This window comes from Cololabis saira, chromosome 16 (assembly GCF_033807715.1).
Source record: "Cololabis saira isolate AMF1-May2022 chromosome 16, fColSai1.1, whole genome shotgun sequence".
Classification (NCBI taxonomy): domain Eukaryota; kingdom Metazoa; phylum Chordata; class Actinopteri; order Beloniformes; family Belonidae; genus Cololabis; species Cololabis saira.
In genome coordinates this window covers 22,490,527-22,517,638 of record NC_084602.1, presented here as the reverse complement: position 1 = coordinate 22,517,638, position 27,112 = coordinate 22,490,527, and the positions used below count along the sequence as shown (strand labels likewise).

Below are 27,112 nucleotides of genomic sequence, written 5' to 3'. Positions count from 1 at the left end.
TTTTGAGTTCCGCCATCCAACCTCCTGGATCAGAACATCCTGCCAGAAGTTTTACTGACTCAGCCTCCACGCTGTGGTAATACCAAAGTCTTGGGTATGATGCTCATGTTTTAGTCATGTATTAATCATTTATGCATCAATTCAACCAGTGCATGTTTTTTTCTTTTCTTTTCCATGCCCTGAGTTAAAACACAAACTTTGCTTGGTTTGGTGTATGTTCAAATTAGTGGCGCTGTATAGACCCTGGCAGCCAGGTCTGTCAATGGTCATGTCAGTTATTTCATATCAAATATTCTTTTCTGTGATATTATAAATTTGCATTCTTTGGAAAATCTACTGTTGTCTCTTACAGCTTTCTCATTTACATTGACCCCAATCCCCAGCATGTCTGTTAAGTAGGATGACTTAATCTTCCCTGGCAGGAGCACCCGGAGCACCCCTCTGCTTGCCCTCCAAACATGCATTTTTAATCAGTATATTGAGATGTCACATAACAGTCTGAGCTCATCAGCAATGCTGCTGGCCAAAGCACATATGGATTCAGCTGTTTAAAGTAGTATTATGCTTAGCCCACTGGCTATTAGGAAAGAATAACTGAATAATGGTGTGTAAGTATGTGGAATTTCTTGCTCCCAGGAAAGGAAGGAAGAACAAGTGACAGCTTAGCTTACAAGTAAAATTACACAATTTGGTCTTCTTAAAAGGTATTGGAGGGTCATATTGGCTGTACAGCAGAGAAGAACGGGAACCAGCGAGGAAATAATTTGACTCATCTTCTCAAGGTCCCTGAAATCTCCACAGGGCCTTGTCCTTGTAGCACAAGACTGCTGATGCTGTGCAGTGCACGGAGAGGGCTGCACACAGATAAATATTTGAGTATGTGTGAGTAGCGAAAGTGAGATGACTGTCAGCCTGTCAGTTGGGTTTGGAGTCCTGGCGTCAAGCGGGGACCTGCTCAGTGACACCCGTTAGCTCAAGCAATGACATCAACACATGCACACATACTTCCCCTCTGCACTGCGTTGCTCCCCCTCACCCCACGCTCTGTATCTCTCTCACACACAGCCCTCTCAGCTAACTCCTGTCAGAGGCATCACCCTCTAGGTACGGCGGTGAGCTTCGTGCACACAGTGATCAGGCAGCACGGCAGCGCTGCCTTCTTCTGCCTCTACCTAGACGATTCCCTTCACTCTAATGAGCTCTGTCAGAATGGCATTTGACATAAGCCATCAATAAAGCACAACTGACAGACATTAAGAGTCCAGAAACCTCATAGTAGAGACAACTCCTGCATTTTGAGTCGGTGCTCCTTTTGCAGTAATCCATAAACTGATCTCTTTCCCTGATGTGTTCTGCTGTTTGTAGTGCACACTGTTAAAAACAAAAAAACAAAAAAAATAAGAACGATAATAATACCAGCCTTAGCTGAATAAAGCATATCAGTTTTCCGTAGTCCCTGAGTGCAGTCGTGCAGCCTTGTAAGCAGAGGCTTCGCTCTGGTGTCAGCCTTGCTGCAGCTCACAGGTTGGTGCTCATCTGCTGCCACCAATACACTCTGGCTCAAAGCAAATTCACTGTTCAATAAAAATCTTTCAACTTAAAGACATTTTTTTGATCGCTGTACGAAGGTGTATTAGGAGTGTACAGTTTACTATAAGGGAATTCTTACCTCAAGCTGAAGTCATCGTCTCTTTGTAATTCATCAGCTAATTGATACTTAAGATGTGTTTTTTATTTCACATTTCCTGAATCTATCTAAGTGATTTTAGGGGAATACATACAAATAAGTACATGAAATAAATCCAACGACAAAGTGTCCACACTCACATATCGCACGTTACACTAAACAGATATGTGTAAATGTCACTGTTGAAAAGGCTGTGCTAGTACAGACAAAAGAGCAAAGTATGATGCTAGAAGACATTTATTGACAGCTCTCTGTCTGTGTGTGTGTGTGTGTGTGTGTGTGTGTGTGTGTGTGTGTGTGTGTGTGTGTGTGTGTGTGTGTGTGTGTGTGTGTGTGTGTGTGTGTGTGTGTGTGTGTGTGTGTGTGTGTGTGTGTGTGTGTGCCGTGACTTGGAGGAGCGGAGCCTCTTAGACAATGTGAAGTGGAGGTGAGGCCCAGGCGGCAGGGTTGTGGCGTCGTGACCTGTGCCCTGACTCACGCATCACGTAGCTCCCTAGTGCCACAGGACCTCCTGACCGTGATGAGTTTTGACTCCTGTCACCTTTGGGTGTCGTCAAGATACGATGACATGGACAGTATTCTTCTTTTTTTTCTTGCTCTCTTCTTTGGCCCCCATTTAATTTATTTATTTGCTGTTTGGAGCGAGTGACCAGTGTTCCCAGTATGGGAATATAAAAAAGTAGAGAGAGGACATGTGAGACTCTTTTCAGGCAGAACTGAAACACCACAAAACATGAAAGAGCTCTGCTCTGTAGTATTCAGTATTCACATAGAAAGCATGAATGTTTTGAAACGTCCTCTAATGCTGGCAGTATTGATGTTTCAGATTAAAAGAGAGAAAAGTGAGTTTGTGTTTTTATCTTCTGCTGGCCTCATGTTTTCAAAAGTGTGATAAAGTCAGACAAAGATCGTGTGTGGGTGGCTGCATAGAATGGTCCAAACACTAAGCTTTCAATCATCCCACCACTTTTGAGACCCTGTATTTGCAGTACATAGGCCTATGCTTTTTTCTTTTTTTCCCCAATATCAATAATTGAATATCTTTTCACATATTAATTACGCTTTACAACCAGACCTTTGTATTGTTACTCAAGAAATACCACACTCTGGGCCACTGGCTTTTATTCAGTGTTACACTTGATATTCAGTATGACTGAAAACAAGTGACTGAATGAAAACAAAAGCACCCACTGGGTGACAATTTTGTGGGTATTTATATATGGAAATCACCTACTTGTGCGGTCAATTTCTGTTTCACATGGTGCGTATGACTGTTAACGATTACTTGCTTGGCATTCGGGCTCTGACAATAAAGAGTTTCTTCAAACATGCTGTCACTTTGTCATTCAAGTGCTATAGGAAAAGCCATGTATTTGTTCATTTGCAATTTCTGCTCTGTTGCTGTGCCTCTTACATAAAACACTCACAAACCTAAGCTACATAAAACAGTGAGGTGTGCTGCGTACACTTCCCCCCTACTTTCATTTAGCCCTTTATCTGGACAGAAATTGACTGCATTCAAGGGTGGAATGGATGTAATAATTGCATGCACTCTATAACATGTTCCACAAATGTGTTTTTGAAGGAAAAAAAGGGTAGGTTTCAAGGTATTACTAATGGCTTTCTGCCAAGGATTGGAGGTCCACTCTCACTGTATTGTTTGTTTACTACAGCCAAATGCAACCCCTTTCTCACATTTGCAACCTGCAAGTTAGATGGAACATTGTGATTCTGAAAGACCCGCAATGCTGGATCTGTGTTTTATGAGGCATGACAATAACAGAATGCAATGAACTTACAATTACAGGCCACAGATGGTAGGTAAACCCTTTTGTAATATGCAATGGCACTGCAGAGATTTGCACAACAGAAAATCTCTTTGACCTAGGTGCAATGCTTTTGTTTGCCCCCACTACTGTGTACATTCTGAGCTGATCTGTTTGTAAAATACAAATGTTCACATTGACACTGGAAAACAAACCCACACTCCAGTGTGAATAGTCAGTGCTGTTGCCCGTATCACAGTTCTGACATAAGCACTATGGAAAAATGCATTCTTTAATCTATGCTAGAGTGAATTTGGTTGCTGGATATAAGGTCAATTATCATGTCCACTGATTATTAAAACTGTGTTCTGGCTTAGCTGTGCGGCAGATACCCTGTGAAACAAAAGCTTGAGGGGATGGTATGTGTGTCAGAGCAGGACTGACCATGTGTGTGCGCCCCCACGCTGCTGCTGCAGCGTTCTAGCTCTCCCCCGTCCATGTCAGCAGAGCTGTGTGACTGAAAGGCACTGGATTATGTACACTAGGGGCCAATGGGTCAGTGGATAAGAAGTCTTCTCTGTTACCACAAATCCACAGATTAAATGCAGCGTCGAAAGCTAGTGCTGCCCTGAGGGCAAATGGGTCTGAAACACAACTCAGAGAGAGCTTTAGCTTAACCCTTCTGTCACAGTGGAGCACGTGGCAGTATATGAGTGAAGAGACTTCTCTTTAAGTCTCACTACATGATACAAGCCTTTTAAATACGTCCGGGTCATCCCGGGGTCATTGGTAACGTTGCTGACATGATATCTTAATTGGAAAGTTAATCCTGCAACAAGACAGCGGACAACACTCCTGAGAGAAATCAAAACACTGCAGCCGAGGAAAAGAATTGAAAGGTTTCCAACCTTTCTCTTTGTCAAACTGAAGTGCCTACCTGCCTCAGATAATTAACAGAAGTCACTAGCATCATGTGGCACTGATTTATTTCACTTCCTTCCTTCTCCCTATTCCTTAAAAAGACACCGTGATAAGTTAACACAAATGATCGGTCGTTTACCAGTAAAATTCATGGTTTCTCACGTGTCTGTGCTCGTGTTTGCATACATCTCAGTGGGCTTATAGAAATGAAGAGCAGCAGAACGGGCAGGGTGGATGGATAGGGATACTGGAGGTGCTGTAGGTCTGTACGAGATAGTGGAGGTATGGCTGTTGGTGACTGGCTCCTGTAGCGTATCGTCTGCTCCAGTGATCCCAGGGAATCTGGGTCATTTCCAGCCTGTTCACATGTAACGTTCCCTGCTCCTTCCATCCCTCTGCCCTGGGCAAGTCACGGCACGGCTACATGCTAATCATAACAAAAAGTAAATGCACTCTTATTATAGACTGAAAAGAAAGTGAGCAGTGGTGTGCAGCAGGGTGCACCACACCTCCATGTTGCTGTCTTCAACTTGTAGTTCTCAGTGTGCTGTTTGTCACTGAGGTGCTGTTCAACCCCATGCAAACTTCCTCACATCACCAAAGATGCTCTAAAACTAAAGTGTTGAGTCTGTAAGTTGGCAAAGCAGCCACTGCTTTATGTGGCTTCAAAACCACCAGCAATTGCCACAACACAACAAAATAGGATATCGAGCATTTGTTGAAATGAATGCAAACGTATAAAGATGAATCCCTTTTCCATCATATGAAGATAATTAATATTACTGAACCATCCTCTTTCACCTTGGAAATGGCAGACAAAGCTTTCACTGGTGAAGGTGATGAAAGATTTCCATTTCTGTTAACACGACGACTTTGTGCAGTTAATATCTGGCTTTTAATCTGTTTATGAAAAATAAATAACCACTGTGCTCCTCCGGAGCATAACACTCGGTTTCATTAGAACCTAAATTGAAAATCACAGCAACAATCTGGATTTTTTTTTCACTGCTAGTTTTGTAGTCTCTCAATTGAAATAAAAATAAATTGATTGAAATTAATTGTGCCTAATTCAATTATAGTAGATATTTGCATATTTGTAAAGCAATATATATATATATATATATATATATATATATATATATATATATATATATATATATATATATATATATATATATATATATATATATATACATATATATATATATATATATATATACATATATATATGCACAAAAAGATGGTGCAATGCATACACTAATAAAAAAGGATAGAGAGAGAGCCAGAGCAGAGATGGTATGATGCATGAAGTAAACGGACAAGAGAAAGAAGAAATCGTCATGTTTGAATAAGATCCACTGTGTTCCTGTGCTGAATGTGCGGGGATATTGGTGTCAGGAGGCCTGTCTCATGCTGACACAGAGACAGGCCTGGACTCATGAGTGGGATATAGTAGGCCCTACTGTATATCACTCCAGCCAAACATTCATCTTTTCAGGAGATATATAAATGATAGCAGCATGCAATACATGGAACAGAAGAGGGAGGTCATGTCGCAATGCCTGCCAGCAATCACTAATCAATACGAATTGAAAAGTTTATTTGCAGGCTATTTTCACATGCAGGAGGGAAAAAAACGGTGTCCAGACCTTCTTTTTTTGTCTTTTATGAATTTTTAAAGATAGCATATAAGAGCTAGACGTGTTACTTACACAGCATGGTCTACAATTGTTTTTTGCAGCCCTCCGTTTAAGAGATCCAAAACTCGCACATGTTTAATTGATGTGCGCTTCCTCGAGGAAGGATATTGCAGACCTTGTAAATTCAGATTGGGACTGGAAGCCTGCAGGGATGAAATATTTACACGCAGCTAAATATTTCAGATCAGCACCTTGTCGTGCCCCCTTAGAATTTACTTGCCCTGCTTCATCTGATGAAGGGTCTTATCCTTTATTTATGACCCGTTGGTGCTAGAATAAGGCTGAATGTTGCGGCCCCCGAAAGACACAAGTGAAATTATCCTGCAAGCACCTCCGTTATAGCCACTACTGGTTATATATAGTATTTACCACTCATGTGTCAAAATTAGTTATATTTCTGATAAACAAATAGGCGCCGTCGTTGTTAATTGTTGACGCGCAAATTCGTTATTAGTGACTCCGAACTGGAGGCTCATGAAAATGCGGCCTCCAGTAGACCAGCGAGAAAATGCACAATTTTTATGTACAGAAGCCGTTTCATAACCTTGCATCAAAAGCCTATTCATGAAAAAAAAAATCCCAAAGGGGATTCAGACTGCGCGTGCGTGCGCGCGTCCACAGAACGGAGAAGTAGATGGAGGGAGAGCGTGTGAGCGTCTGTGTGTGGGAGGGGAGAGAGTGGGGGTATCTCTGAAAATAATATCAGCCTTTTCCGTCAGAATGAACTTTACTACTGTATCCAGCCATGAAATAATCTGACCCGACACTTCAAACCATCTGCGCTATCTATCCGCCCTCTTATTTACTAAATCAGCCTGTGCACAAAACGGAGTGTGTCTGATAGCCTACTAAAACCCGAGTAGCCTGGCGGGGCAATGATAATCCTATATATACACACATATTTCTCTCATTTCTGCCTCTTATACCGCACCCCCTCTTGCATGTGCGCCGTTGTGCTGCATGCCACCGCGGATAGAGCGGGATCTTCTGTGAATACAAATAAAATTAAAATACAGTTACAGCTCATCCGTGGCATAGTATCATAATGTTTTCTGTCCTTTAACTGCATTTATTTTCGTGTCCTCTCCTAAATGAGAAGCGACGACCATCATCACTCATGCGCTGAGATGGTTTAAGATAAATACAATGGCTAAAGTTAAACAATGTTTTTAATCATTTCAATCATTATTAATCTGGTAGTAGCTCAAGGTTGGAAAAATGAATTGGCACCACATTTACACTCTTGTTGAAATAGAATCTCCTCTTGTATTATTTCCACATCTGAAACGGCCTATGATTTAATACGCTAACGCAGGTTGAAATTTGGTTTCATGATTGATGAATGTATTTTTATAATACAAGACAGACAGTGTTTTTTAATTAATTGTATTTACTTATTTTACAGAATTACAGCGTCGGTTAGACTGGATAAAATGTAGTGATACTGAATTAAAATGATCATAATTAGTGCATATTAAAAATAATATTTTCTCAGTTTTATGATATGATCAGCTGGTTTTGTGTTGTTTTTTTTATTTGTTTTGTTTTTTTTACCTCAGGGCAGGAGTGCAGTTTACAGTCTTAGGAGATGTGTCACTTTGTTGTGTAAAGCCCCTTTAAAGCGCTTTGAAGGCAGACCGGGCTGAGCGCGTCTGTGCGCGCTGCCACTTCAGCGCGCAGGCTGAAGAGCGTGTCTTTAACACCGCCCGCAGAATCACAAAGGCGCGGGGTGTTCGGGAAGCACGGCGGGGCAGCTAAACGTTTGAAGACGTGCAGCAAAAAAAGGTCAAAATGTTTATATTATTTCTGAAAAGGGAGGTGCTGAGATCTCCTTTCCGCCTGATTGGCTGAACTTGACAGAGATTGACGTGCATCCATGGCAACGAGGCAGCCAATCTGCCAAGTCCAATAGGAAATCATCGGAGGGGGGCTTGACTGGCTTTTTCTCCCCCTTTAAAAATACATCTGAGCTCCGGATTTAATTCTTTCCTACCTTCTATCTCAGACTATCTTGAAAAATAGACCACGCCACCAAAGCAGGTTTGAATTTCCCCTGCATCTTTCGCCCTTTTTTGCTGGGTCAAGTTTGCCCAGCCCGAGGATGCGGTAGCCGGCCCCCGCTCAGCATCGTCCCTCCTCCGCGGCGCTTGCTGTTTGCTGATTTTCCACGGTTGGCCCAGACGATTGGTTCGGTAACTTTGGGGATTGCCTTATTTTTTTCGGTTGTCTTGGATTGCTTTTTTGGAGAGAATTACGCGCGGCAGTCGCGGGCGCGGAGGAGGACCGACGGAAAGGAGAAAGGAGGGGGAGAGGGAAACAGTGGAGAAGCCTCCATGTTTCAGCTGCCCATCTTGAATTTCAGCCCCCAGCAGGTCGCCGGGGTCTGCGAGACCCTGGAGGAGAGCGGGGACGTGGAGCGCCTGGGCCGCTTCCTCTGGTCGCTGCCGGTGGCGCCGGCGGCCTGCGAGGTCCTCAACAAGAACGAGTCGGTGCTGAGGGCCCGGGCCGTCGTCGCCTTCCACACCGGTAATTTCCGCGAACTGTACCACATCTTGGAGAACCACAAGTTCACCAAAGAGTCGCACACGAAGCTGCAGGCGCTGTGGCTGGAGGCGCACTACCAGGAGGCGGAGAAGCTGCGGGGCCGCCCGCTGGGGCCGGTGGACAAGTACAGGGTGCGGAAGAAGTTCCCCCTGCCCAGAACCATATGGGATGGGGAGCAGAAAACCCACTGCTTCAAAGAGAGAACCCGGCACTTATTGAGAGAATGGTATTTGCAGGACCCCTACCCAAATCCCAGTAAAAAGAGAGAGCTTGCACAGGCTACTGGACTTACACCCACACAAGTGGGAAACTGGTTCAAAAACCGCAGACAAAGAGACAGAGCGGCGGCTGCGAAAAACAGGTGAGCTTCTTGCATCCTTGACATGTTTTCTTAGCAAAGGAGAAAATAAAAACATGCCCGATTCGCATTTCGTGCATTTGGGCAAACATTCACTTTAATAAAACAAAGCAGGTTGGCCAATTAACCCTGCACAAACGCTCTTTTTATTACATTTCTAATCCTGACTTTTTCTTGTAGACTAAATGCTGATTTTAGGGTTCATAAGGGCATTGTTGAACTATCAGCCAGGACAAATGACCATGGAAAAAACAAAAAGAAAAAAAAGAAGCGGTGCTCTGAAATTGGATTATTGTGAATCAGTATGAGTGGATCATTTTTAGTCCTTTGTAACGAACATAATACTGGAAAATATTCATATTAACATTTGAGGGAAATTAGTTGTCTTAGATCTACATAACATAACAGCAATAAAAATACAGATAACATATTGTAAATTGTTCTGCAAGATATGTAATGCAGCAACATTCATCCATTGAAAGGCCAAATTAAGTGGAAAGCACACTGCTTTTGCTCGTGTTTGATGACGCTGAATTGCACAAATAGATTTTCTGGGGCAACAACTTATCATATATTATCGTGTCCTATAATATATGTGAAGGAAACAAAATACAAAAGCCCCCAGAATTGTGTGTGCTCAGCTTATTCAAAGACATATTCAAAGTAATGCTTACTGTTGTGTCTTACTTTATTTCTTGTGAATTGTAAAAAAAAAAAAAAATTAAACTGCTATTTTTTTCCCCACTTATTTTTGAATTTGAAGAAAGATACAGTGGCCTATAATTTTGATGAGCCATATGTGTATGCCTGACATCCCTGTCCCCGTCCTCTGCAGGCTACAGCAGCAGGTCCTGTCCGGTGGCTCGGTTCGCTCCCTGGCGGACGAGGACGGCACCGTGGACCGCCTGGGGAACTCGTCCAGTCCGGAGGCCAGTCTGTCCAGCAAAGCGGCCGCTTCGGCCATCTCCATCACCTCCAGTGACAGTGAATGTGACATCTGACGGGCAGAACGGAGGCTGATGAGTGAAAGACAATCTAGTGAAACAAGTAACAGTGCCTGCATTGAGCTTAAAAGAAAAGAAACACACGCACACACACACAAATACGCATACACACACACACACAAACTGATATTTTGACGGCTGCCAAAACATGGCGTGGGGATCGGTGGTGTGCGTCGGACTTCCCACCCATATTCTTTTAGGCCTATACTTTCATTTGGGTGTTTACCCATGTGTGGATAACTGAAAAAGGACAAAACACATTTCACGGACTAATAATGCTTTGAGATGAAACGTATAAAAAAGAAGACAAATAAAAGAGTAAAAAAGAAAGAAAGGAAAAGGGATGAGGTCATCCAAACTCGCCTAACCTGCTGTTCTCTGTGGGTATTTCATGTTGAAAAGAACTGTGATATTTTTACTTTAAGGTTTTTTAAATAATGTTTATTTGCTTATTTAAAACGATCTGCTCTACTGTCTCTTCGAGTTTCATATTCATTTGCTTGGTGTTTTTACTACTTACCTTGTACACAGGTAAACCTGTTGAGCATGCGCGCTTTAGTGAAATTGTGTTTCAGCAAAAGAAAAAATTAAAGATAACTTAATAAAATTATTGTTGATCAAGAAAGTTTAGAGTTTAGTCTCTTTTTTTATTGACTTGCCTGGGGCGGGGAATACAAACGTCTTAATAAAATGGTGAAAATATTAATATCATTATGCTGATAAAGAATCCTCCAGGCTGTTTTCATTAAGAGAAGCATTTTTTGGATTATAATGCCACGGTGCTGCATTCACTGACACGTTTTAGTGCGAGGTCTAATTGGCCAACATCCTCTGAGTCCTGTAATGCAGGGTGACAGCGAGAGGTCACGGAGAGGCCGGCTCACTAACCCGGATGATCCGCGGGAGAGATCACAGAGATCAAAACACAGCAGATTGCAGACCTGGGTTTATATACTGCACATGCAGCAGGACAGACAAAAACAGGCTCCTTAAAACGTCCATGTGTCTGTTTTCCCAAGACATCAGCAATCAGACCCAAATTAATCTTGCAATTAACATAAAGCAATGGCACCTATAATGGATAAATTCGAGATTTTCTTCAGGTGTGGAGCATCAGCTTTTATTCTGTTCAGCTTTTCTGTTAGTTAGTGTGTTTGTTTTTTCTTCTGTAGCTGGCATTTATTTGCAGCATCCCTCGAAATTCAAATATGTGGGGGGATTTTTCAGGATTAGAAGAATTAAAAGAAAACGTTTAAACATGGAAACAAAGGGGATCAAATGGCAGACGCAAACTGAATGAGAATGTAATTTCCAGGCTTTCATTTCATGTGGCACCCACCTGGTTCCCCCAAATTTTCTACTAATCAGGCTACAGTAACTTATGAAACAGACAAAAGCCTTTGAGCCTGAACAAAGCAGAAGCCACTCTGCGTGGATGGAAAGAGGAAGCATAAATGGGATTTCGTGGGCTTTTTTCTCCCTCTTTTTCTTCTCCCCTTTCTTTTGTAGCCACTTTTGCTGCTTCTCTTTCAAACTCCTGGGACAAAAAAGCTAAATATTTCCGTTTCTTTTGAGTGTGAGCACGGCCGGGAGACCAGTTGAAAAAGTCTGTCTCGCAGTCAATAAGGTTGTCAAACTGGTCAGCGGTAATCAGTGCTAATGATGGGTCTGGGGTCCCAGCTCGGACAAAAGGGGCCCTGCCGCTGTTTTGTAAAGGGAAGCGACCGCGGGTCCCTCTCCAAAGAAAAGGCTCCTGTGAAGGGAGGCTGGAGCGCGGAAATCACAACTTCTCGGGGCGTGTGTGCGCATGTGTGTGCGCCAGCTTTTCTGCAGTGTGAAAACATGACTTGCCCTGTTGAAGGATTTAATCACCGGTGGGGTTTTTTTCATCCTTGTGTTGTGTTGTGTATAGTAGCCTTCTGATATGCATAGAAAATTGATAATGATTCAGTTGTATTACTCATCTGACTCACAATTTGTGAGCTGCTGTGGCCTTCAAATAATATTTCATCAAAATTGATTAAAATTTCAGAGAAAGAAAAAGTCCCACTTGTCTGACAAAAAAGTTAATCTGTTTATTTAAAAATATTTCAGACAAATCAGTCAAAATCAATGAGGAGGCTCTATGTGTTTGTGATGTGTGATAAAGGGCAGCCTGCAGCATTGGTATCCGTCTTTGTGAATGACTCTTTCAGTTTGCAAAGCGGGAAATAGTTCATTTTTATAGAGACTGCAGCTCTCTGTGAAGAGCTCCTTCGTGCATATGAAAGGACTTGGTCTGTTTTATATGTCATAAAGCCTGGTTGTTAAAACGTTTGCTGTGAATGCATTTTACTGAAAATAATAATAATAATAATAATAATAATAATAATAATAATAATAATAATAATAATAATAATAATAATAATAATAATAATAATAATAATAATAATAATAATAATAATAATAATAATTATAATTATAATAATAATAATTGACTTAATAAGCTAATAATGAGGTTTCTACCATTAAAAAAAGAGCACATAATTTCTCCTCGTGTTGGTCAAAACCTGACTGGTGGACTTCACCCAAGCTCTGAGCTTCAGGCTATTTGTCACACAAGCTGTGAATCTAGGTGCACAACATGACAACATTAATTTACAGGTCAAGAAATTAATTTCACCCTCAGAATCTTTAACTTGTTGAAACAAGTCGTCTGTTAGGCATGTCTTCCGTTGGACGCCACGAAGGACCGATTTCTTCTTTTTTTAATGATTCAATTAGGTTACAAAAAATGCCTGACATTCTATAGACTCAGTAAAATACATAAATAAAATACTGACAAATGAAAGAAAGAAGGGAGAAAGAAAGCAAGCAAGAAATAAAGAAAATTGAAAGAAAGAAAGAAAAACATCACAAATGGCAAAGGAGCAGATCCTTCTGTCTTGGATGCACAAACACTTATTGACGCAGAGATGCAGTTCGTCTGGACTCAGCGTGGTTGAAGACTGTGACACATCCAGGGAGAGCTGCGTCTTTATTTGAATGAAATCTGCATTTTTGAGGATCGTTTGTATGGTTTTGAGAAATACTGTTGTCATATCTGTGGGTTTGGGTATTTTATATTCTTTGATGCTCTGCAGTTTTCAGTATTTGAAACAGGTTTGGAATAGATACATTTACACTTTTTCAATCAAGTCTAATATAATGACGTGACAAATACTTTACATCGTCGGTTTTAGTGGCATTGTAAGAGGTAGGCAATAGTGCTTAGGCATGAATTAAACAGCGGTTGGTGTGTCCTTCTCTAAAGAATAAGCACATTGCTCAGCATAATGCAGCCACCACCACTTTTGACCTCAATAAACATGGAAATGTAAAAACTAAGCATTATTAGAGTATCTGTATCATGGGCAACCACCGGCACGAGAAGCGAGTTGGGAGTTTATTGTTGGTTTTCACTTTTATTATAATGTCATTATATTTTTTTATTTGAGGGTAACCTGAGTCAGTATACTGGTTGCAATACTGAATCTATTAAGAATAAGAGTAATGATTTACCGTTACTTCACAAAGTGGGCCCTTTTCACTCTCCTGTCTTGTAGAGAAACGGCCGAGATCACTCACAGAGGGGAACGTGTCCCTTTCAGAGAGTTTTGGTTAGCTCGTTGTTTACAAGGTTATACCAGATTTCACTGTGAAAACCTCCATCAAAATAATTCAAATGACAAATGTGCGTTTTTCTGCCAGTCCACCGCGCAAAGGCCATGAATCTATTTTAATAGTTAATTAAACACAAATCCTCCTTCCCTCAGTGTTCTCTGACCTTGGATATATAACTGTTTCCATGTATTTCTTTGTGCCTTGAAACACGTTTTTCCTCACAGCTGAGTGTTTTTCTGCTCAAACAATGAGATACAACTTCATTTATGTTGTATACACACCCAAGCTCTCCAGGCTTCGCGGAACAATCTCCATCACGGTGAGCTGAGAAACTGCTTGTCAGTGACGCCCCCACGTGGCCGTGAGTTTCCGCATGGATCTACACAGCGTGTGTGAAGCTAATGAGACTGAAGCTGCTGCACAAATTACATCCACAACTAACGACATTGTCATGAGATGTTAGGTAAGGGGTTGATTTTACTTTTAAGCAAGAAATGTCATTTTCTGCAGTCTACTTTTCTTGTTAAATGAGAATAAACCAAAACGATTAAAAATGAAAACGATGCAGAATTCATTTATTTTCTCCCTTTGTCTGAATTGCTAGTGTCAGGATAGAGTAGATAAATAAATACATGTTAGAACCAGCTATGCACAAAATCACAAGAGCATAAACATGTGGTTTATTACTAATCATCTGTTAATTTACATAGTCACAAAATAATATTCATATAGTATTACACAAAATAAATCCTGGAATTTTATATCTTATGTTTAAAATAAATGAAACATGCCCTTCTGCAGTCAAAAAGTCCCCATTTTTGAAGTCTCCAGCACTCCAAAACAACACACACACACACACACACACACACACACACACACACACACACACACACACACACACACACACACACACACACACACACACACACACACACACACACAGATGTATACATACATATATAAAACTCCTCCCTTGTGCATTCTGTGGGTGGTTGCTCAGAGGCCTGAGAACTTGAGTGCTCTGTATGTTATTTTTACTGTTTCTGGGACTGTGCTCTTCAGACCGAGATCTCTGATGTTGTTCCTGGAATCTGCTGAACCCCTCTCCCAGTTTCAAGTTTGGATATATACATATATGCTGGTTTCAAAGAGTGGCTTATCACTGAAGCTGCAGGAGACTTTCAGAACCATGGACAGAGCCTTTCTTCTAAAAATAGAAAAAGAGATGTCACCACTCTTAGATGCTGATAATTCACTTGTTTAGTTTTGTAGAAAAAAAAGTACATAAATCACACAGGTATTTACAAACTATTATATGTATCAGCTACATTTTCTGTAAAAGTAAAACAAACCTGCTGTAAAAAGTGTAAGTACTAACTTCCTGCAGAGGATACACCTATGGAATCAGGCAATCATAAGGCACAACAGCATTGAGACCTGGGTGATTGACAGGATACATGTCTCCAATAAGGGAGCAGCTGAAACAATGAAATGTATAATCAAAGTCTTTGATGAAGGAAATTCAATATAAATTTGGCCAGGGATGGTGATATTTGCCAGTAAGCCCTGTCTAAAATTTGGAACAATTACAAAATGGGTTGACAAACTGTGAGACATTACCAGATGGAAATTGGATTTAGCCTATATAGAGAAAAGGTCAAATGAAGACAATAATGAACATTTAACAGAGGAAAATATGATTACACTGGGCCAAATGAAGCAGTCATGGACTGACTGTGGTTAGATGGAAGCAATAGTCATTGATGAATCACACATTTTGCAGTTGGCAAAGAGACGATGCAGTAACTTTAGTCTGGTGAAGAGCCAGTGAAATATATAAATATGCCTGCCTTATGAAACAAACATATATCTGCAGTCATTGATGATATGGTGGGGTATCTGGTTTATTTATATATGTATTGGTTGAGGTTTTCCCCATGGGAACATCCTTTTTTTTCTCTATTTTAACTGGTCAAAGGCCACACACACACATAGACACAAGAAAAACTAAATATCAATAACAACTGTTGTCAATTGCAATTTCTTTGAGGTAGGATTTACAAAACTGGAAAGTGCAATTGTTATATGTAATACTGTAATATATATTTTTTTGTGATTCATTTCATTTGTGATTTTATTTTCCCTAAAAAACTAAATAAACTTTGAGAGTGGCCAGCCAGCATGTTCATGTGGAACCCATCTGGATTAGAAATGGCCTACTTGGGTATAGAGTGTGTTTGGATGTGACATGGGCAAATAGCGTTGCTGGAATATGAGCCCCACATGGCAAACCAATGTAGGTCAAATACATGGGGCCCATAAAGACACAAGCCAACTAAATGGGCACAGGCCAAGAAAGGGAACAACTGTGTGAGTCCCTTATAGTTTTATCAACTTAAGCCCAGCTGGGCCACATTTAAAAACCAGTTAGATCCCATTTAAAGTCTATATCGAAAAACACAAGAGTTCCACCATGAAGCCCGCAACAAACCTACAAGGGACCCATAAGTGTGGCACACTTTTATCCAATTGGGGCCCACAAATAATTGCTGGGTGGGGAAGCTCTTCACTGTAACAATCATATTTGATTGTCACGATAGTATTTGAGTATATATATATATATATATATATATACACACACACACACCCCTTACAAATATGATCATCTGTGAATCATTTGTGTCTAATCATAGCCTATATGTTTTAAAGTTAGTGCTGTAAATCCCCTGGAATATTAGGCTATATTATAATATTATTCTGATAGTCAGAGAAATCATTTATTAACGCCTTTTATACACAACATGACCTAACTTTACATTCTTTCTGCCCCCCTTGAGAATCTGTTTTTTTTTTTTTGTCAGCGACTCTTTTCGACCCAACAAGAGGTTTTCAGTAACAGGATTTTAACAATCCCGAAGACATCTGTCACTCAGCACCCTCATAACTGCACCAAGTTCATAGAGCTTTTATTGAACCCATTCGAGTTCTGCAGGTTTCCTCGGGGCGGCTTTGTGAGCTTGACAGACATCGATCTGCACCTTTTCTGCTTAAAATAATCTCTTAAGTCTCGGAGCCGTGCTTGAAACAATCGATCAGCCAATCTTCACATCGCTGTGGTGGCTTTTGTTTTGACCGATGATGGCAGAAACGCTTGATTTCGAGAAACAGTAATGGCGCATTGTGAGATATCGACTTAATGAAGGGAGCATATGAAGCGGAGGCTGGAGGTCAGGGGGAGGGCAGCGTGTGTTTGTGTCAGAGGCCGGTGGGCTGTCAGCAGGGACCAGCCAGGGACAACACCGGTGCTCTTTTATTGCTGCTTTTCTTTAGTTATGCTAGTCCCTCATTCCTTCTTTCTTCCTATCTTCCTTTCTTAGTAGGACATGCTTTGTTTTAGTGTTACTCCTTAAGAAGGATTTTGGTTTATTAATAATACAAACATAATAACTTATTATGCATCCAAACAAATGAATACATGAAGTAGCTCTGGGGGCAACAATGAAAAGGGAGGGATTGCACAGGCTTTGTTAATGTCATTAGTGGCATCACTTCGCCGTACATGTAAGCATGTCTGCTGTAAACAAATAAATACAACTAATAAAGCAAATCACTGATAAAATCTTCGGATAAGCGGAAGAAAATTAATGGACGGATAAAACAAAATCACATTTTAACACATGGTCACTTAACAAAAATAATAATAATAAAAGGAATTCAGTTTTCCTCTCCAACTTGACAGTAATTCTCAATGAGTTCAACTAGACTTGACTTGACCATATGACTTGGCATAAAAACAGCATGCCAAGTAATTTGGTTTTAAATTATTACCTTTGTGTTGTTATGTGAAGCAATTTGTGAGTGTTCTCTGCGAAAAGTGCTTTAAAAAGTGCTTTATAACTATATGCATATATATAGTAAATATATATATATATATATATATATATATATATTTATTTATTTACTTACTTACTTACTTACTTACTTACTTACTTACTTACTTACTTACTTACTTACTTACTTACTTACTTACTTACTTACTTACTTACTTACTTACTTACTTACTTACTTACTTTCAGCTGTGATTAAAACACTTTCCCCATCACAAAGTCTTGAGAAGAGACACAAGATTAAACATTTTTACCCCAGCCCTGATCATTATGTCATTAAACATCCTCAATTAGCACATTCATATCTTTAAATGATTTCCTAAATATTGTCACAACACAAGATGGCATTGGGGGTAATTTCTTGTCCACTCCACATATCAACCTTAAGTCATTATATTACCAAACACTACAGGTGAATGTTTTGTGCAACATCCATAGAAAGTAGATTAAACCACATTGAACAATATGAATTTTAAAATTACACCGATATTAAGCCACAAGTTCATGGTTGTATTTAGATTAATTTACTTTTATTACTGACTGTAGTGTAACAGTAACTTCGGACTTCCAAGAAAGTCTTTCTCTCGGTCAGTCAGTGAAGTACACATTTTGACCATTAGATAGCGACAGAGACCAAAGAAAAGTATTTAACGACTCCGTTATTTTCATCCTCATTTATATTTATATTATTAACCAAACTTGCGTATTACTACAGAGTAACACACACTTATCAGTATTCGAGCTCAATTGTACAAGGATAAAGACGATATGATTGTATATGGATGTCCTCAAATATATATTGTGTGTGTGTGTGTGTGTGTGTGTGTGTGTGTGTGTGTGTGTGTGTGTGTGTGTGTGTGTGTGTGTGTGTGTGTGTGTGTGTGTGTGTGTGTGTGTGTGTATACATTTTTTTTGTGGTTTTATACGGTAGAACATCAGACTTTTGAAAGAAAAAAAAATCGTTTTGGATACAGAAATACCGGCTGTCAGGGTCTTTTACCATGAAAATACATTTGTCAAGTCGCGTTTTGAGAGAAAAAGAAACTGCTCTGGTTTAGTGGTTTTAGAGAATCTCTAGCTGCAGTACTGCTTGTGGCCAGAAGAGGGTACACAAGAGACATAAATAGACAGAAGACAACCCAGGCGCAGCGAGGCCGCACAACAGAGACATCTGTCTTGTTTCACTGCGTAAGTACGTAATAAACCATACATAATAAAACAGCATGAAAGAGAAAAAACCTTTAAAGACTCATTATAACACAAAAGAAAAAGGAGAAAAGTTTGAAGCAACACAGACTAGTATGGCCTCCATATGTTCAGGGTGAAGTGTTGCCATCGTTTTTATTTTCTACTTAAAATATCATCACATTTCTGGCATTCAAACTGGCTCCAATTTGTGTCAGGAATAAATAAATAAACCCCACAAAGAATAAATTGCAATCAACCGTGGAAAGAGACTTTTGGGTTATTATTAGGATGAATTATTATTATATTCTATTTGTTTCTACTTTTACAGCAAACTGCTTCTGTGTACAAACAAACACACCACTGGTGAAAGAGTTTTTCCCCAAGTGTAAACGAGAGTACAGCGTGACTTAGAGAAGGGTGTGAATGTACATGTGTAAGTAAGTGTTGAGGCAGAGTAAGGGCACCAGTTGGGATTTTAAAGGTCTATATTTAAACTATCTGGTCTCCAGTTTCTGCAGCTGTCGCCAAGTTTAAGTTCAGTACCTTGAGCCTTTCTCAGTTTTGGCTCATATAGTAGTAAACCTGCCAAAATCTGAGACAGCGAGAGTGAGGCGCAGTCTTTTGTCTGGCTTTCAGCTCAGATCCCTTAAACTGAAGATCATCCTGGTCATAGCCCTAAGTAAGACCAGTTCACGTTGCATGAAAAAGGAGGAGTTTGCCTCCACAAGTCTATTCCACTCTGTTTACTGGTGTGAATCTGAGTGCTGCCCACCTCTCACTGTTACTCAATAAAATGATCTACTTGAAATCAGTTTGTCAACAATATGACAGTAGGCTACGTTAGTAAAAAAAGAAAAAAAGAGAGACATCAGAAAAAATGTTTAATATTCTACAAAATGTGTTTTACAAAAAGCCCCTACCTTAAAACAGAATCAAGACTTTAGAGAGTTTTCTATCTTTACTCACTCTCACACGGTCTTAAAGGATCTTGGGCTCAGAAAGTTTGTTTTTTAATTGTTAGAATATTTACTTGTATTTTTAAATGTAGAAGATCAATCATTCAACAGTGAACGATTTTCCCCGTGGTTTTCTCTGGATTCTTTGAATCTTACAATAATATTATGTACCATATCAAATTGGCTTGTTATTTTGAAATGTTTTCGAACTAGTTACCTTTTTGAACTAGTCTGCAGTCTTTCTCAAGGTGATGAACCCGTCCCATCTTACTTGTGAAAGACTCAAACTCCCTGGGATGCTCCTTTATTCATTCATTTTAAGGACCTGTTTCCATTTAACTCAATTGGTTGTGAGATGTTCTGGCACTTTTTTCTTTTGGACAACAAAAGCTTCTCTTCCCAACTTAGAAAACATAAAGTTAAACGCTTGTCAAAATACAGTTCAGTATTTAGACCAACTTTCTTTTACCACAGCATTTTTATTTTTAATAATCTTTATAAAAACCATATACATTTTAAATGATAGCATCCTTTCTTTTGAATTTATAGTTTACACAACAATCCAGTCAATCTCTCTAGTGGGCTGTAAATGCAACATAAAGTTTGATGAACTGTTATACACATTAATGTACTGAAGATTCCCGCCTGAAATTACTTACTCGCTCAAATTCAATGCTGTTTTAGTTATCGCAAATATTTTTGTGTTGCTTTTCATCTAAATGTCTGAAGTCTAATTGAAAACATCAAAGTTTGCTATTTTTGAGAAAACTAAGAATTTCTGTAAGAATGAGTTTTTGACTTGTCGTCTGCCAAATGTGATCAAGTGGAAACAAACTAACTCACAAATGATTTTAAATGTGTGGCTACATATCAGTTGAAGTGTGTGATATAGCTTTTAAACCGGGTTTTCAAGTTTCAAGCTTGATATCTGTGAACTATTGGAGCAAATGATATGTGTCTTCTCCAGCCGTCTGACTGGAGACATGGGTAGAGGGATGATGAAAGGGATCCTTCTCCTCTGCCATTGCTTTCAAGGGTAAGTGACAATGAAATGTTTCAAATTTGACCAAATAGCGCCTTAGTATAGACCTTCCAGTCAACCTAGAAAAAGTGTGAGGAGATCTCTTCTAATTACAGCTGCCACCGTTAATAAACATGTTTCCCTTGTGTGACAAAGACGCTACTAATTTAGCACATCAGCCTGTACTTTGTAAGTAGTAAAACAATCAGTCATTATGTAGGCAGATCAGATAGAGAGGCTGAGTCTGGGTCTGCTGAAGTAGTGCCTACCCATCCAGTGGCAGCTCCGAGCCTAATAACAGAGCTTAGCTGGCATACCAGAGCCGGTGGCACGTTGGTGTAGCAGTAACTCAGAGAGAGCCTGGTAATTACCACCAGCCACTGACACCATGCTGCAAATGCACCAGTCAGCAGCGACAGGACCACTGGAACGTTTTGCCCACTCCTCTGTTGCCAGGACGTCCCGGTCGTCAGCGTTGGCACACCAGCGGTGAGGCTGAAGACAATACTTTCACCACCGATATGGCTTACTCTCGTTGCTACATTTTTTTATTTTTTTTTTTACTCACCCTGCTTCTTTGACAAATGTCTGGGAAACTGAGCTTCACATAATTTTTCTTTGTTGTCTTTATTTTTCTCTCTGCCCTCATGTTGAACACACTCATGGGCCTTAAGCACTGAATGAGGGGTCATAAAGAGTTTCCCTCAGGAGAAGCCCTCCAGAAAACATACTGCAGGGCCGGAATGGGAAGTTTATTTTGCTTGTTGCTTGCATATCTGTGGGATGTGGGGCTCAGTGCACAGTGGGCTGCAGGAGCACTTCAGTTTCTGCACAGAGGAGTTCATCACTGCAGCACCCCTCACCTCCCCCTCTTCTTTAAATGACATCTAGATAACTCATTCTTCCTTCTAACATCTAATCCCTAGCTCGTCTTAAGTTTATGTTGCGTCTTTTCTGCTCGCTGTCTCGATCCATTTGTGCGTCTTTGCACCACTGTCCCTTCTCTTCTGTCATCTGCAGGCTAAAATAGGCCCAGCAGCTTTTCTCTGGGCCTTTTGTCCCTGCTCGGGGAGACATTTGGCACACAGAGGATCGTGTTACAACTTTCATTTCCTGAATGTTTTTCTTCTTTCTCTTTTTTTTTCTGCACGGAACCAAGAAGGATATTTTATCCTGCTCTGCAGTATGAAGATGAAGGGTGAGGGGAGCAGGGTGGCAGCTCAAATTCAGGCTGCTGTCACTCCAACGCTGCCAAACAAATGCAATACGAACGGCACACATAGCTGCAGCAAAATGGTGAAGGTTAACTGTAGTTTGGGTACAGCAGAGTGTGGATCACAAAATGGGTGGCGGTAGGACTGGTTAGTCGAACTATTTGTGAGCCCCAGGATAGGAGATGTGATACTCCTTGGGAGTGAGAGGTAGATTTCATTATTCCACATCCCATACAGCTTCCTGTTGAAGTGTTTGGCCCCCCAATGAAAGCCCCAAAAACTAGTGTGCCTCGAGCAAAAATTGGACGAAGAACCTGAAAAACAAGCGTTATATTCACAGTCTGTAGAGTTATCGGTTAAATCTGTGATAGAATAATTCCCATGTAACTTAACTGACTTATTGTGGTTACATTATGTCTGCTATAGGTTATGTCTGGCTTCTTCAAGAATGCTATCAAGGCTGGTATCTGTGATGATCAATGGATGGATTGGCAGACATAGCTGACGGGTGAAAAAAAATCTCTTTTATGATGATAGTTTTTCTTTTTTTTTCTAAACAGGTTTAATCTTTGAGCTTTGAACACATATTTTTCTTTCTTTTGTTCCTGTGTTTTTTTTTTGATTAAGTTTTGAAGAACATGTTTATTTGAAAAGCGTTATATTTCATGTCTGGATGTGCCACTGGACCATCACAACAGTAGGCATAATAACACAGCAGTTCCACCGCGGGGAAGAATTAATGTTCTCTGCAATTAGGTGGAAAAAATAAGTGCATTTCCCATTAATAGCAACTAACAGTTGCCAAAACTAAGTTAAAAAACATCAACATGTTAGATGGTTCGAATTAAAAGTGCATTAGAATTAACGCAGCGTTCAAAACTGATTATTAATTTAACAGTAATAAATCAATAGAGAGGAGCTTTCTTCAGCTTCTTCCTACGTCAAGTAAATGTGTGTTAGGTTGATCAGCGATCAGTACATTTGATTATGAACATGTATAATTGTTTGTCTTCAGCATGTGGACCTGTTACCTGTCCAGAGTGAACCCCGTATCCCATTCAACGACAGCTGGGATAGATGCCAGTCTGTGAGCAGCTATAAAATGAAAAAAAAAATCTATATATAAACACAACCTCATGGTAACCCCATTGATAAACTGATAAACCACTGATACCATCCCTCCTCCATGAAAGGTTTCATTACTTTCCCGATGTTTTTCTCGTCAGGATGAAATAACGCTCTCAGGGAAAGGAGGGACTGTACTAGATGACCAAAGAATCTTGTTTCTGAATACCTTATACTATGCCTCAGAGATGCCACACAGATTCATAGTTTTACTGCCCATCTCTTATTTCTCTGAATCTTACATGACACTGTTAAAACAGTGAGACCTGATAAACACACGATCACTAAGTTTCATATTTGGCTGATTGGGAGAAATACAAAAATAGTTTTTATTGTAAGGTTTTACATTTCAAGTTGCAAAAAAGGATTCAGTCCATACCTGGTCTCAAATATAACCTCAGAAAAATAGCAATGTAATACATATCATACCCTGACTTTGACTTGGTCATCGCAACACCTTTATTATTTTCTTTTTCAACCGTTCTGTTGTGGGTGTGTAGGTGAGGTACGATCATTGTCCTGTACCATGATACCATTTTGGCCACACTTAAGCTGTCAGACTATGGGTTTTACATTCAACTCTATTTTGAAATACAGAGGAGCTCATGGTCAACTCAACGCTGCAGTTGGTGCCAACGTCCTCTAGCTGCAAAACAAGTGCAGATCTCTATCAGGAGAAGTCACTGACTCCTGGTATGTGTCGTTTGTATAGTTTGCTGTTCTTTTTTTCTCTTGCCAGTCTTCTGTGTTTCAGAAGTTTTGCAGTTTGGTTACATGCAACTTTGAAAATCAAAGCCTTGCTGCCTGGTTCTTTTTAGGGAGGAGGTCATCTCTCTGCAACACTTCTAAATAAGCCATATTTCTTCAGTCTGTTTCAAATTGTTCCATCATGCCCATTAGCCATTCTATCTGGGGCCTTGTAGCCTTTGTTTTTTTCTTTGTTTTGTTTTTTAAGCAATTTCTCTGAGCATTGGCCATGGAGGGAACTTGCTAGGATTCCAACTCCTGATAAAATGGCAACTATCACAAATGCAATTTCCACTTGGATACGATATTTCTCTTTCAGAATGATTGACTTTAAATTATTTAGAAATTGTCTTATAACAAAGCAACAACTGCTTCTCTTTGACTATTGTTGATGTCTTCCTTCCTTTAAGGCAATAAGTTAATTCCCACCTGAAAGCCCCAGAGCAGTAAACTGCCAGAAGTTCAGGTTTTATAGAGTTTATTGCACTTTCTGATTATAAATGTATCATGTGACTTTGCCTAGCAGCACCTGGATGCAAATTACACTCCTAATTCCTAGGAAAGCAGTTTTTCACACTCTGCTCCTGCGTCTTGGCTTAGCTTTTGTCAAGTAATAATGACATGGTGTAATGTTTCATGCATTGTTGTCTTTTGAGGTTTTGAGGTTTTATTTACTTGATTTCAAGATCTCATAAGGATCGGGTCACTATTCATTAGGTCCTGGTATGCTAAACCTTCTTTCACATGACTGCGTCCAATAGTACAGAGGTGCAAACCTTAAAACACATTTGCATAATTGTACATTGAATGTTCAGGTGGGATGCCTCTTTGTCGAACACAGCCCGCGCTCAACGTGTCAGACCACACCTACGTTCTTCAAATAAACAATGATAAGTTATTATCTTTGTTCTAAATAATTCTTCCTTCAGTCTGACCACAGAGCTGTCATATAAGTGAGTTGAACCCTCTGCTTAGAACCGCCTGCAAAATCACCTGCATTTTAAATTAATTATTTGAAATTTAAATTTCTTTTTTTTTTTTCACCTCAGATTTTTACCTTCATAAGCTATTGATTTTCTTTTTTTTTAATTAGGAGATATTTATATATATTTTTTTCTGATATTGACATGTATACATATTTTTGAATGGTGTGTGTTGACTGTGTTTTGGTTGTTTCTGAGGAGTTGGTTCCTCTCATTGCCAGGATTCTTTCAGCATCTCTAGCATTTTTTCCTGGTAACATAAAGGTTGAAAAATTAATTAATTAAATATATTAATGTTAGTTTATGAGGAGTACAAGATTATATACACTCCAACAAGGCTCATATGAATTAAAATGCTGAGAAAAATGAATGCTGGAAGTGTAAGACAGAGAAAGGTGCTTCAGTACATTCAGTACATGTGGATCAGCAATTCCTTTGATATCTGTGTTTTAGGGTACAGATCCCAAAGGCCAAATGTACAAACATTTGCATTTTATATTTGTTTAGTTAGGCTGAAAAGACTGGCTAAAAATGTTAATTCAGTGTAATTTAACCATGATTTAATCAGGGACAAAACAAAACAGCAGCAACGTAGTTTAGAGAAACAGTTTCACATGAAGACAAATCACAATTACCTTAGACAATGTAAAAAAATATACAGTGAACAACTCACTGAAATTATTTTTTTACCCTTAAACTGACAGATGTGGAGGGTTTCGAAGTTTGGTTCTTCATAGAGATTGTTCCGTTTCAAAAAGTCCAAGACTGACGACAAAAAGGGAACAAAAATAACCAGTGATTTTGTCCCTTCGTCAGCAAATGATGTCAGTGGTTGAGACCACATCTTATGAGATGCTCGCTGAATAAAAGGAAGCATAGCAGAAGGAAATACTAACCCTAGGGATTTATTTTTGGACTCACATAAATAGGGAGCAAGTTTTGGACTTGCATATCCGTGACTTGTTTTGTTTGTTTATTTATTGTGTATTCTAACTCTGTTTTGTGAGCCATGTCTTGGGATTCTTCTGCTTGAAATCTGAGGGTGAGAGGAGTCTTCCTGGATGAAACTGTTGGTCAGCTGTCCTGTCAGGCCCTTTTCTTGTTGTTTCTCTTGTTTTAAAATACAACAATTATTCATACCTCTTTTTTCAGTTACACAAAACTCAAAATGTACACTAACAGTTTGCTTACCTTAACGGTTGCCTTTAAGTTTATATCTGATAATAATTTGCCTACACTTAAGTTGAACCAGTGAGCCTCACCATCTTAGCTTTTGGCATATACTTTCATGGTGGAGGAATGTTGGGAGCTATAGTTAACTTTGACTCAGTCCTGGTTTAGTAACATTTTCCTCAACTTGACGGGAGTGAGGTATTTTGATAAATAATTGCATCTTAGATTTAGCTCCTGTGGTGGATCCAATATGTTTGGCACTGGTGTAGCAGGAGAAGAGAGAGGCTGTTTTAACTGAATATATTATTGCAACATTTTTAACACCTGAAAATGTCAACATGCAGCAAATGTCCTCAATTTTTTTAAGAATTTGACAGTTTTAAATATTTATACTTTTTTGCTAATTTTTCTTGGGTGGATCTTTACATGCATTAAATGCAATGATATGCAGTCAAATATTATCCCATTTTCTACCTTTATCCTCTCTAATATCTCTAAAGTTCCTATTACCCATTCATCATATGTGAAAATGACATTAGCTTCTAGCAAAGCTTTCCCAAAACATCCCAGAGTGAAGTCATTCTTTTTATCAAACTCATGAGACGAAGGACACTATCATCTTTCGCTTCAAGCTCCAAAAAATATAGATATCCGATTCTCAGCAACCAGAGCTGGGCTTTGTCTGAGGGAGGGTTTGTTATGCGAGGATGTGCCTCCTGGTCACACACTGTATCTTCCCTGCAATCCTTTTATATACAGTTCGCACATGTCTTAACTCATCTTCTTATTCTTCTTTTCTTTTCTTTCTTATTTTCCCTATTACACGTTACAACATTCACCCAACCCCCTCGTTGGATAATGTATATGATGTTGGATTTCATGTGATACGTAACATGCCATTTAACAGCCTAATAGATAGGGATTGTCTGCAGTCTCCCCTCCCTTCTCCTCCTTCTCCTCCTCCTCCTCCTCCTCCTCCCCGTGTCTGAACCCCGTCATGCATCACTCAGAGGGAGGGAAGAAGGAGATAAATATTTCTTTCAGCTCTGTCACATAGAAACTTCCTGAATGGCTTCCTGCTTTTGAGAGTATAAGCTGTCTTTGGCTTGTAGCCTTTACATGGGTTTAATGAACTTTTTTCTGGACGGGGGAGGGGGGGTGGGGGCAGAGTAACGCAGTCTTCTCATTCTTGTGTT

The 27,112-nt window shown here is 39.8% G+C and overlaps 1 protein-coding gene across 1 annotated transcript; it reads left to right on the top strand.

Moving 5' to 3' along the window:
• The first annotated feature begins 7,872 nt into the window (after positions 1-7,872).
• On the top strand, positions 7,873-10,592 carry six6a (SIX homeobox 6a). Its single transcript, XM_061743073.1, has 2 exons — positions 7,873-8,979; positions 9,812-10,592. The coding sequence occupies exons 1-2, from the start codon at positions 8,408-8,410 to the stop codon at positions 9,975-9,977; spliced, it is 738 nt and encodes a 245-aa protein (XP_061599057.1). The 5' UTR covers positions 7,873-8,407; the 3' UTR covers positions 9,978-10,592.
• Positions 10,593-27,112: the final 16,520 nt, after the last annotated feature.

Bases quoted from the DNA above. Each gene is read 5' to 3' on its own strand.
- six6a (XM_061743073.1), top strand. From the start codon at position 8,408: ATGTTTCAGCTGCCCATCTTGAATTTCAGCCCCCAGCAGGTCGCCGGG. The intron at 8,980-9,811 runs GTGAGCTTCTTG...CGTCCTCTGCAG, and splicing joins GCGGCGGCTGCGAAAAACAG to GCTACAGCAGCAGGTCCTGT.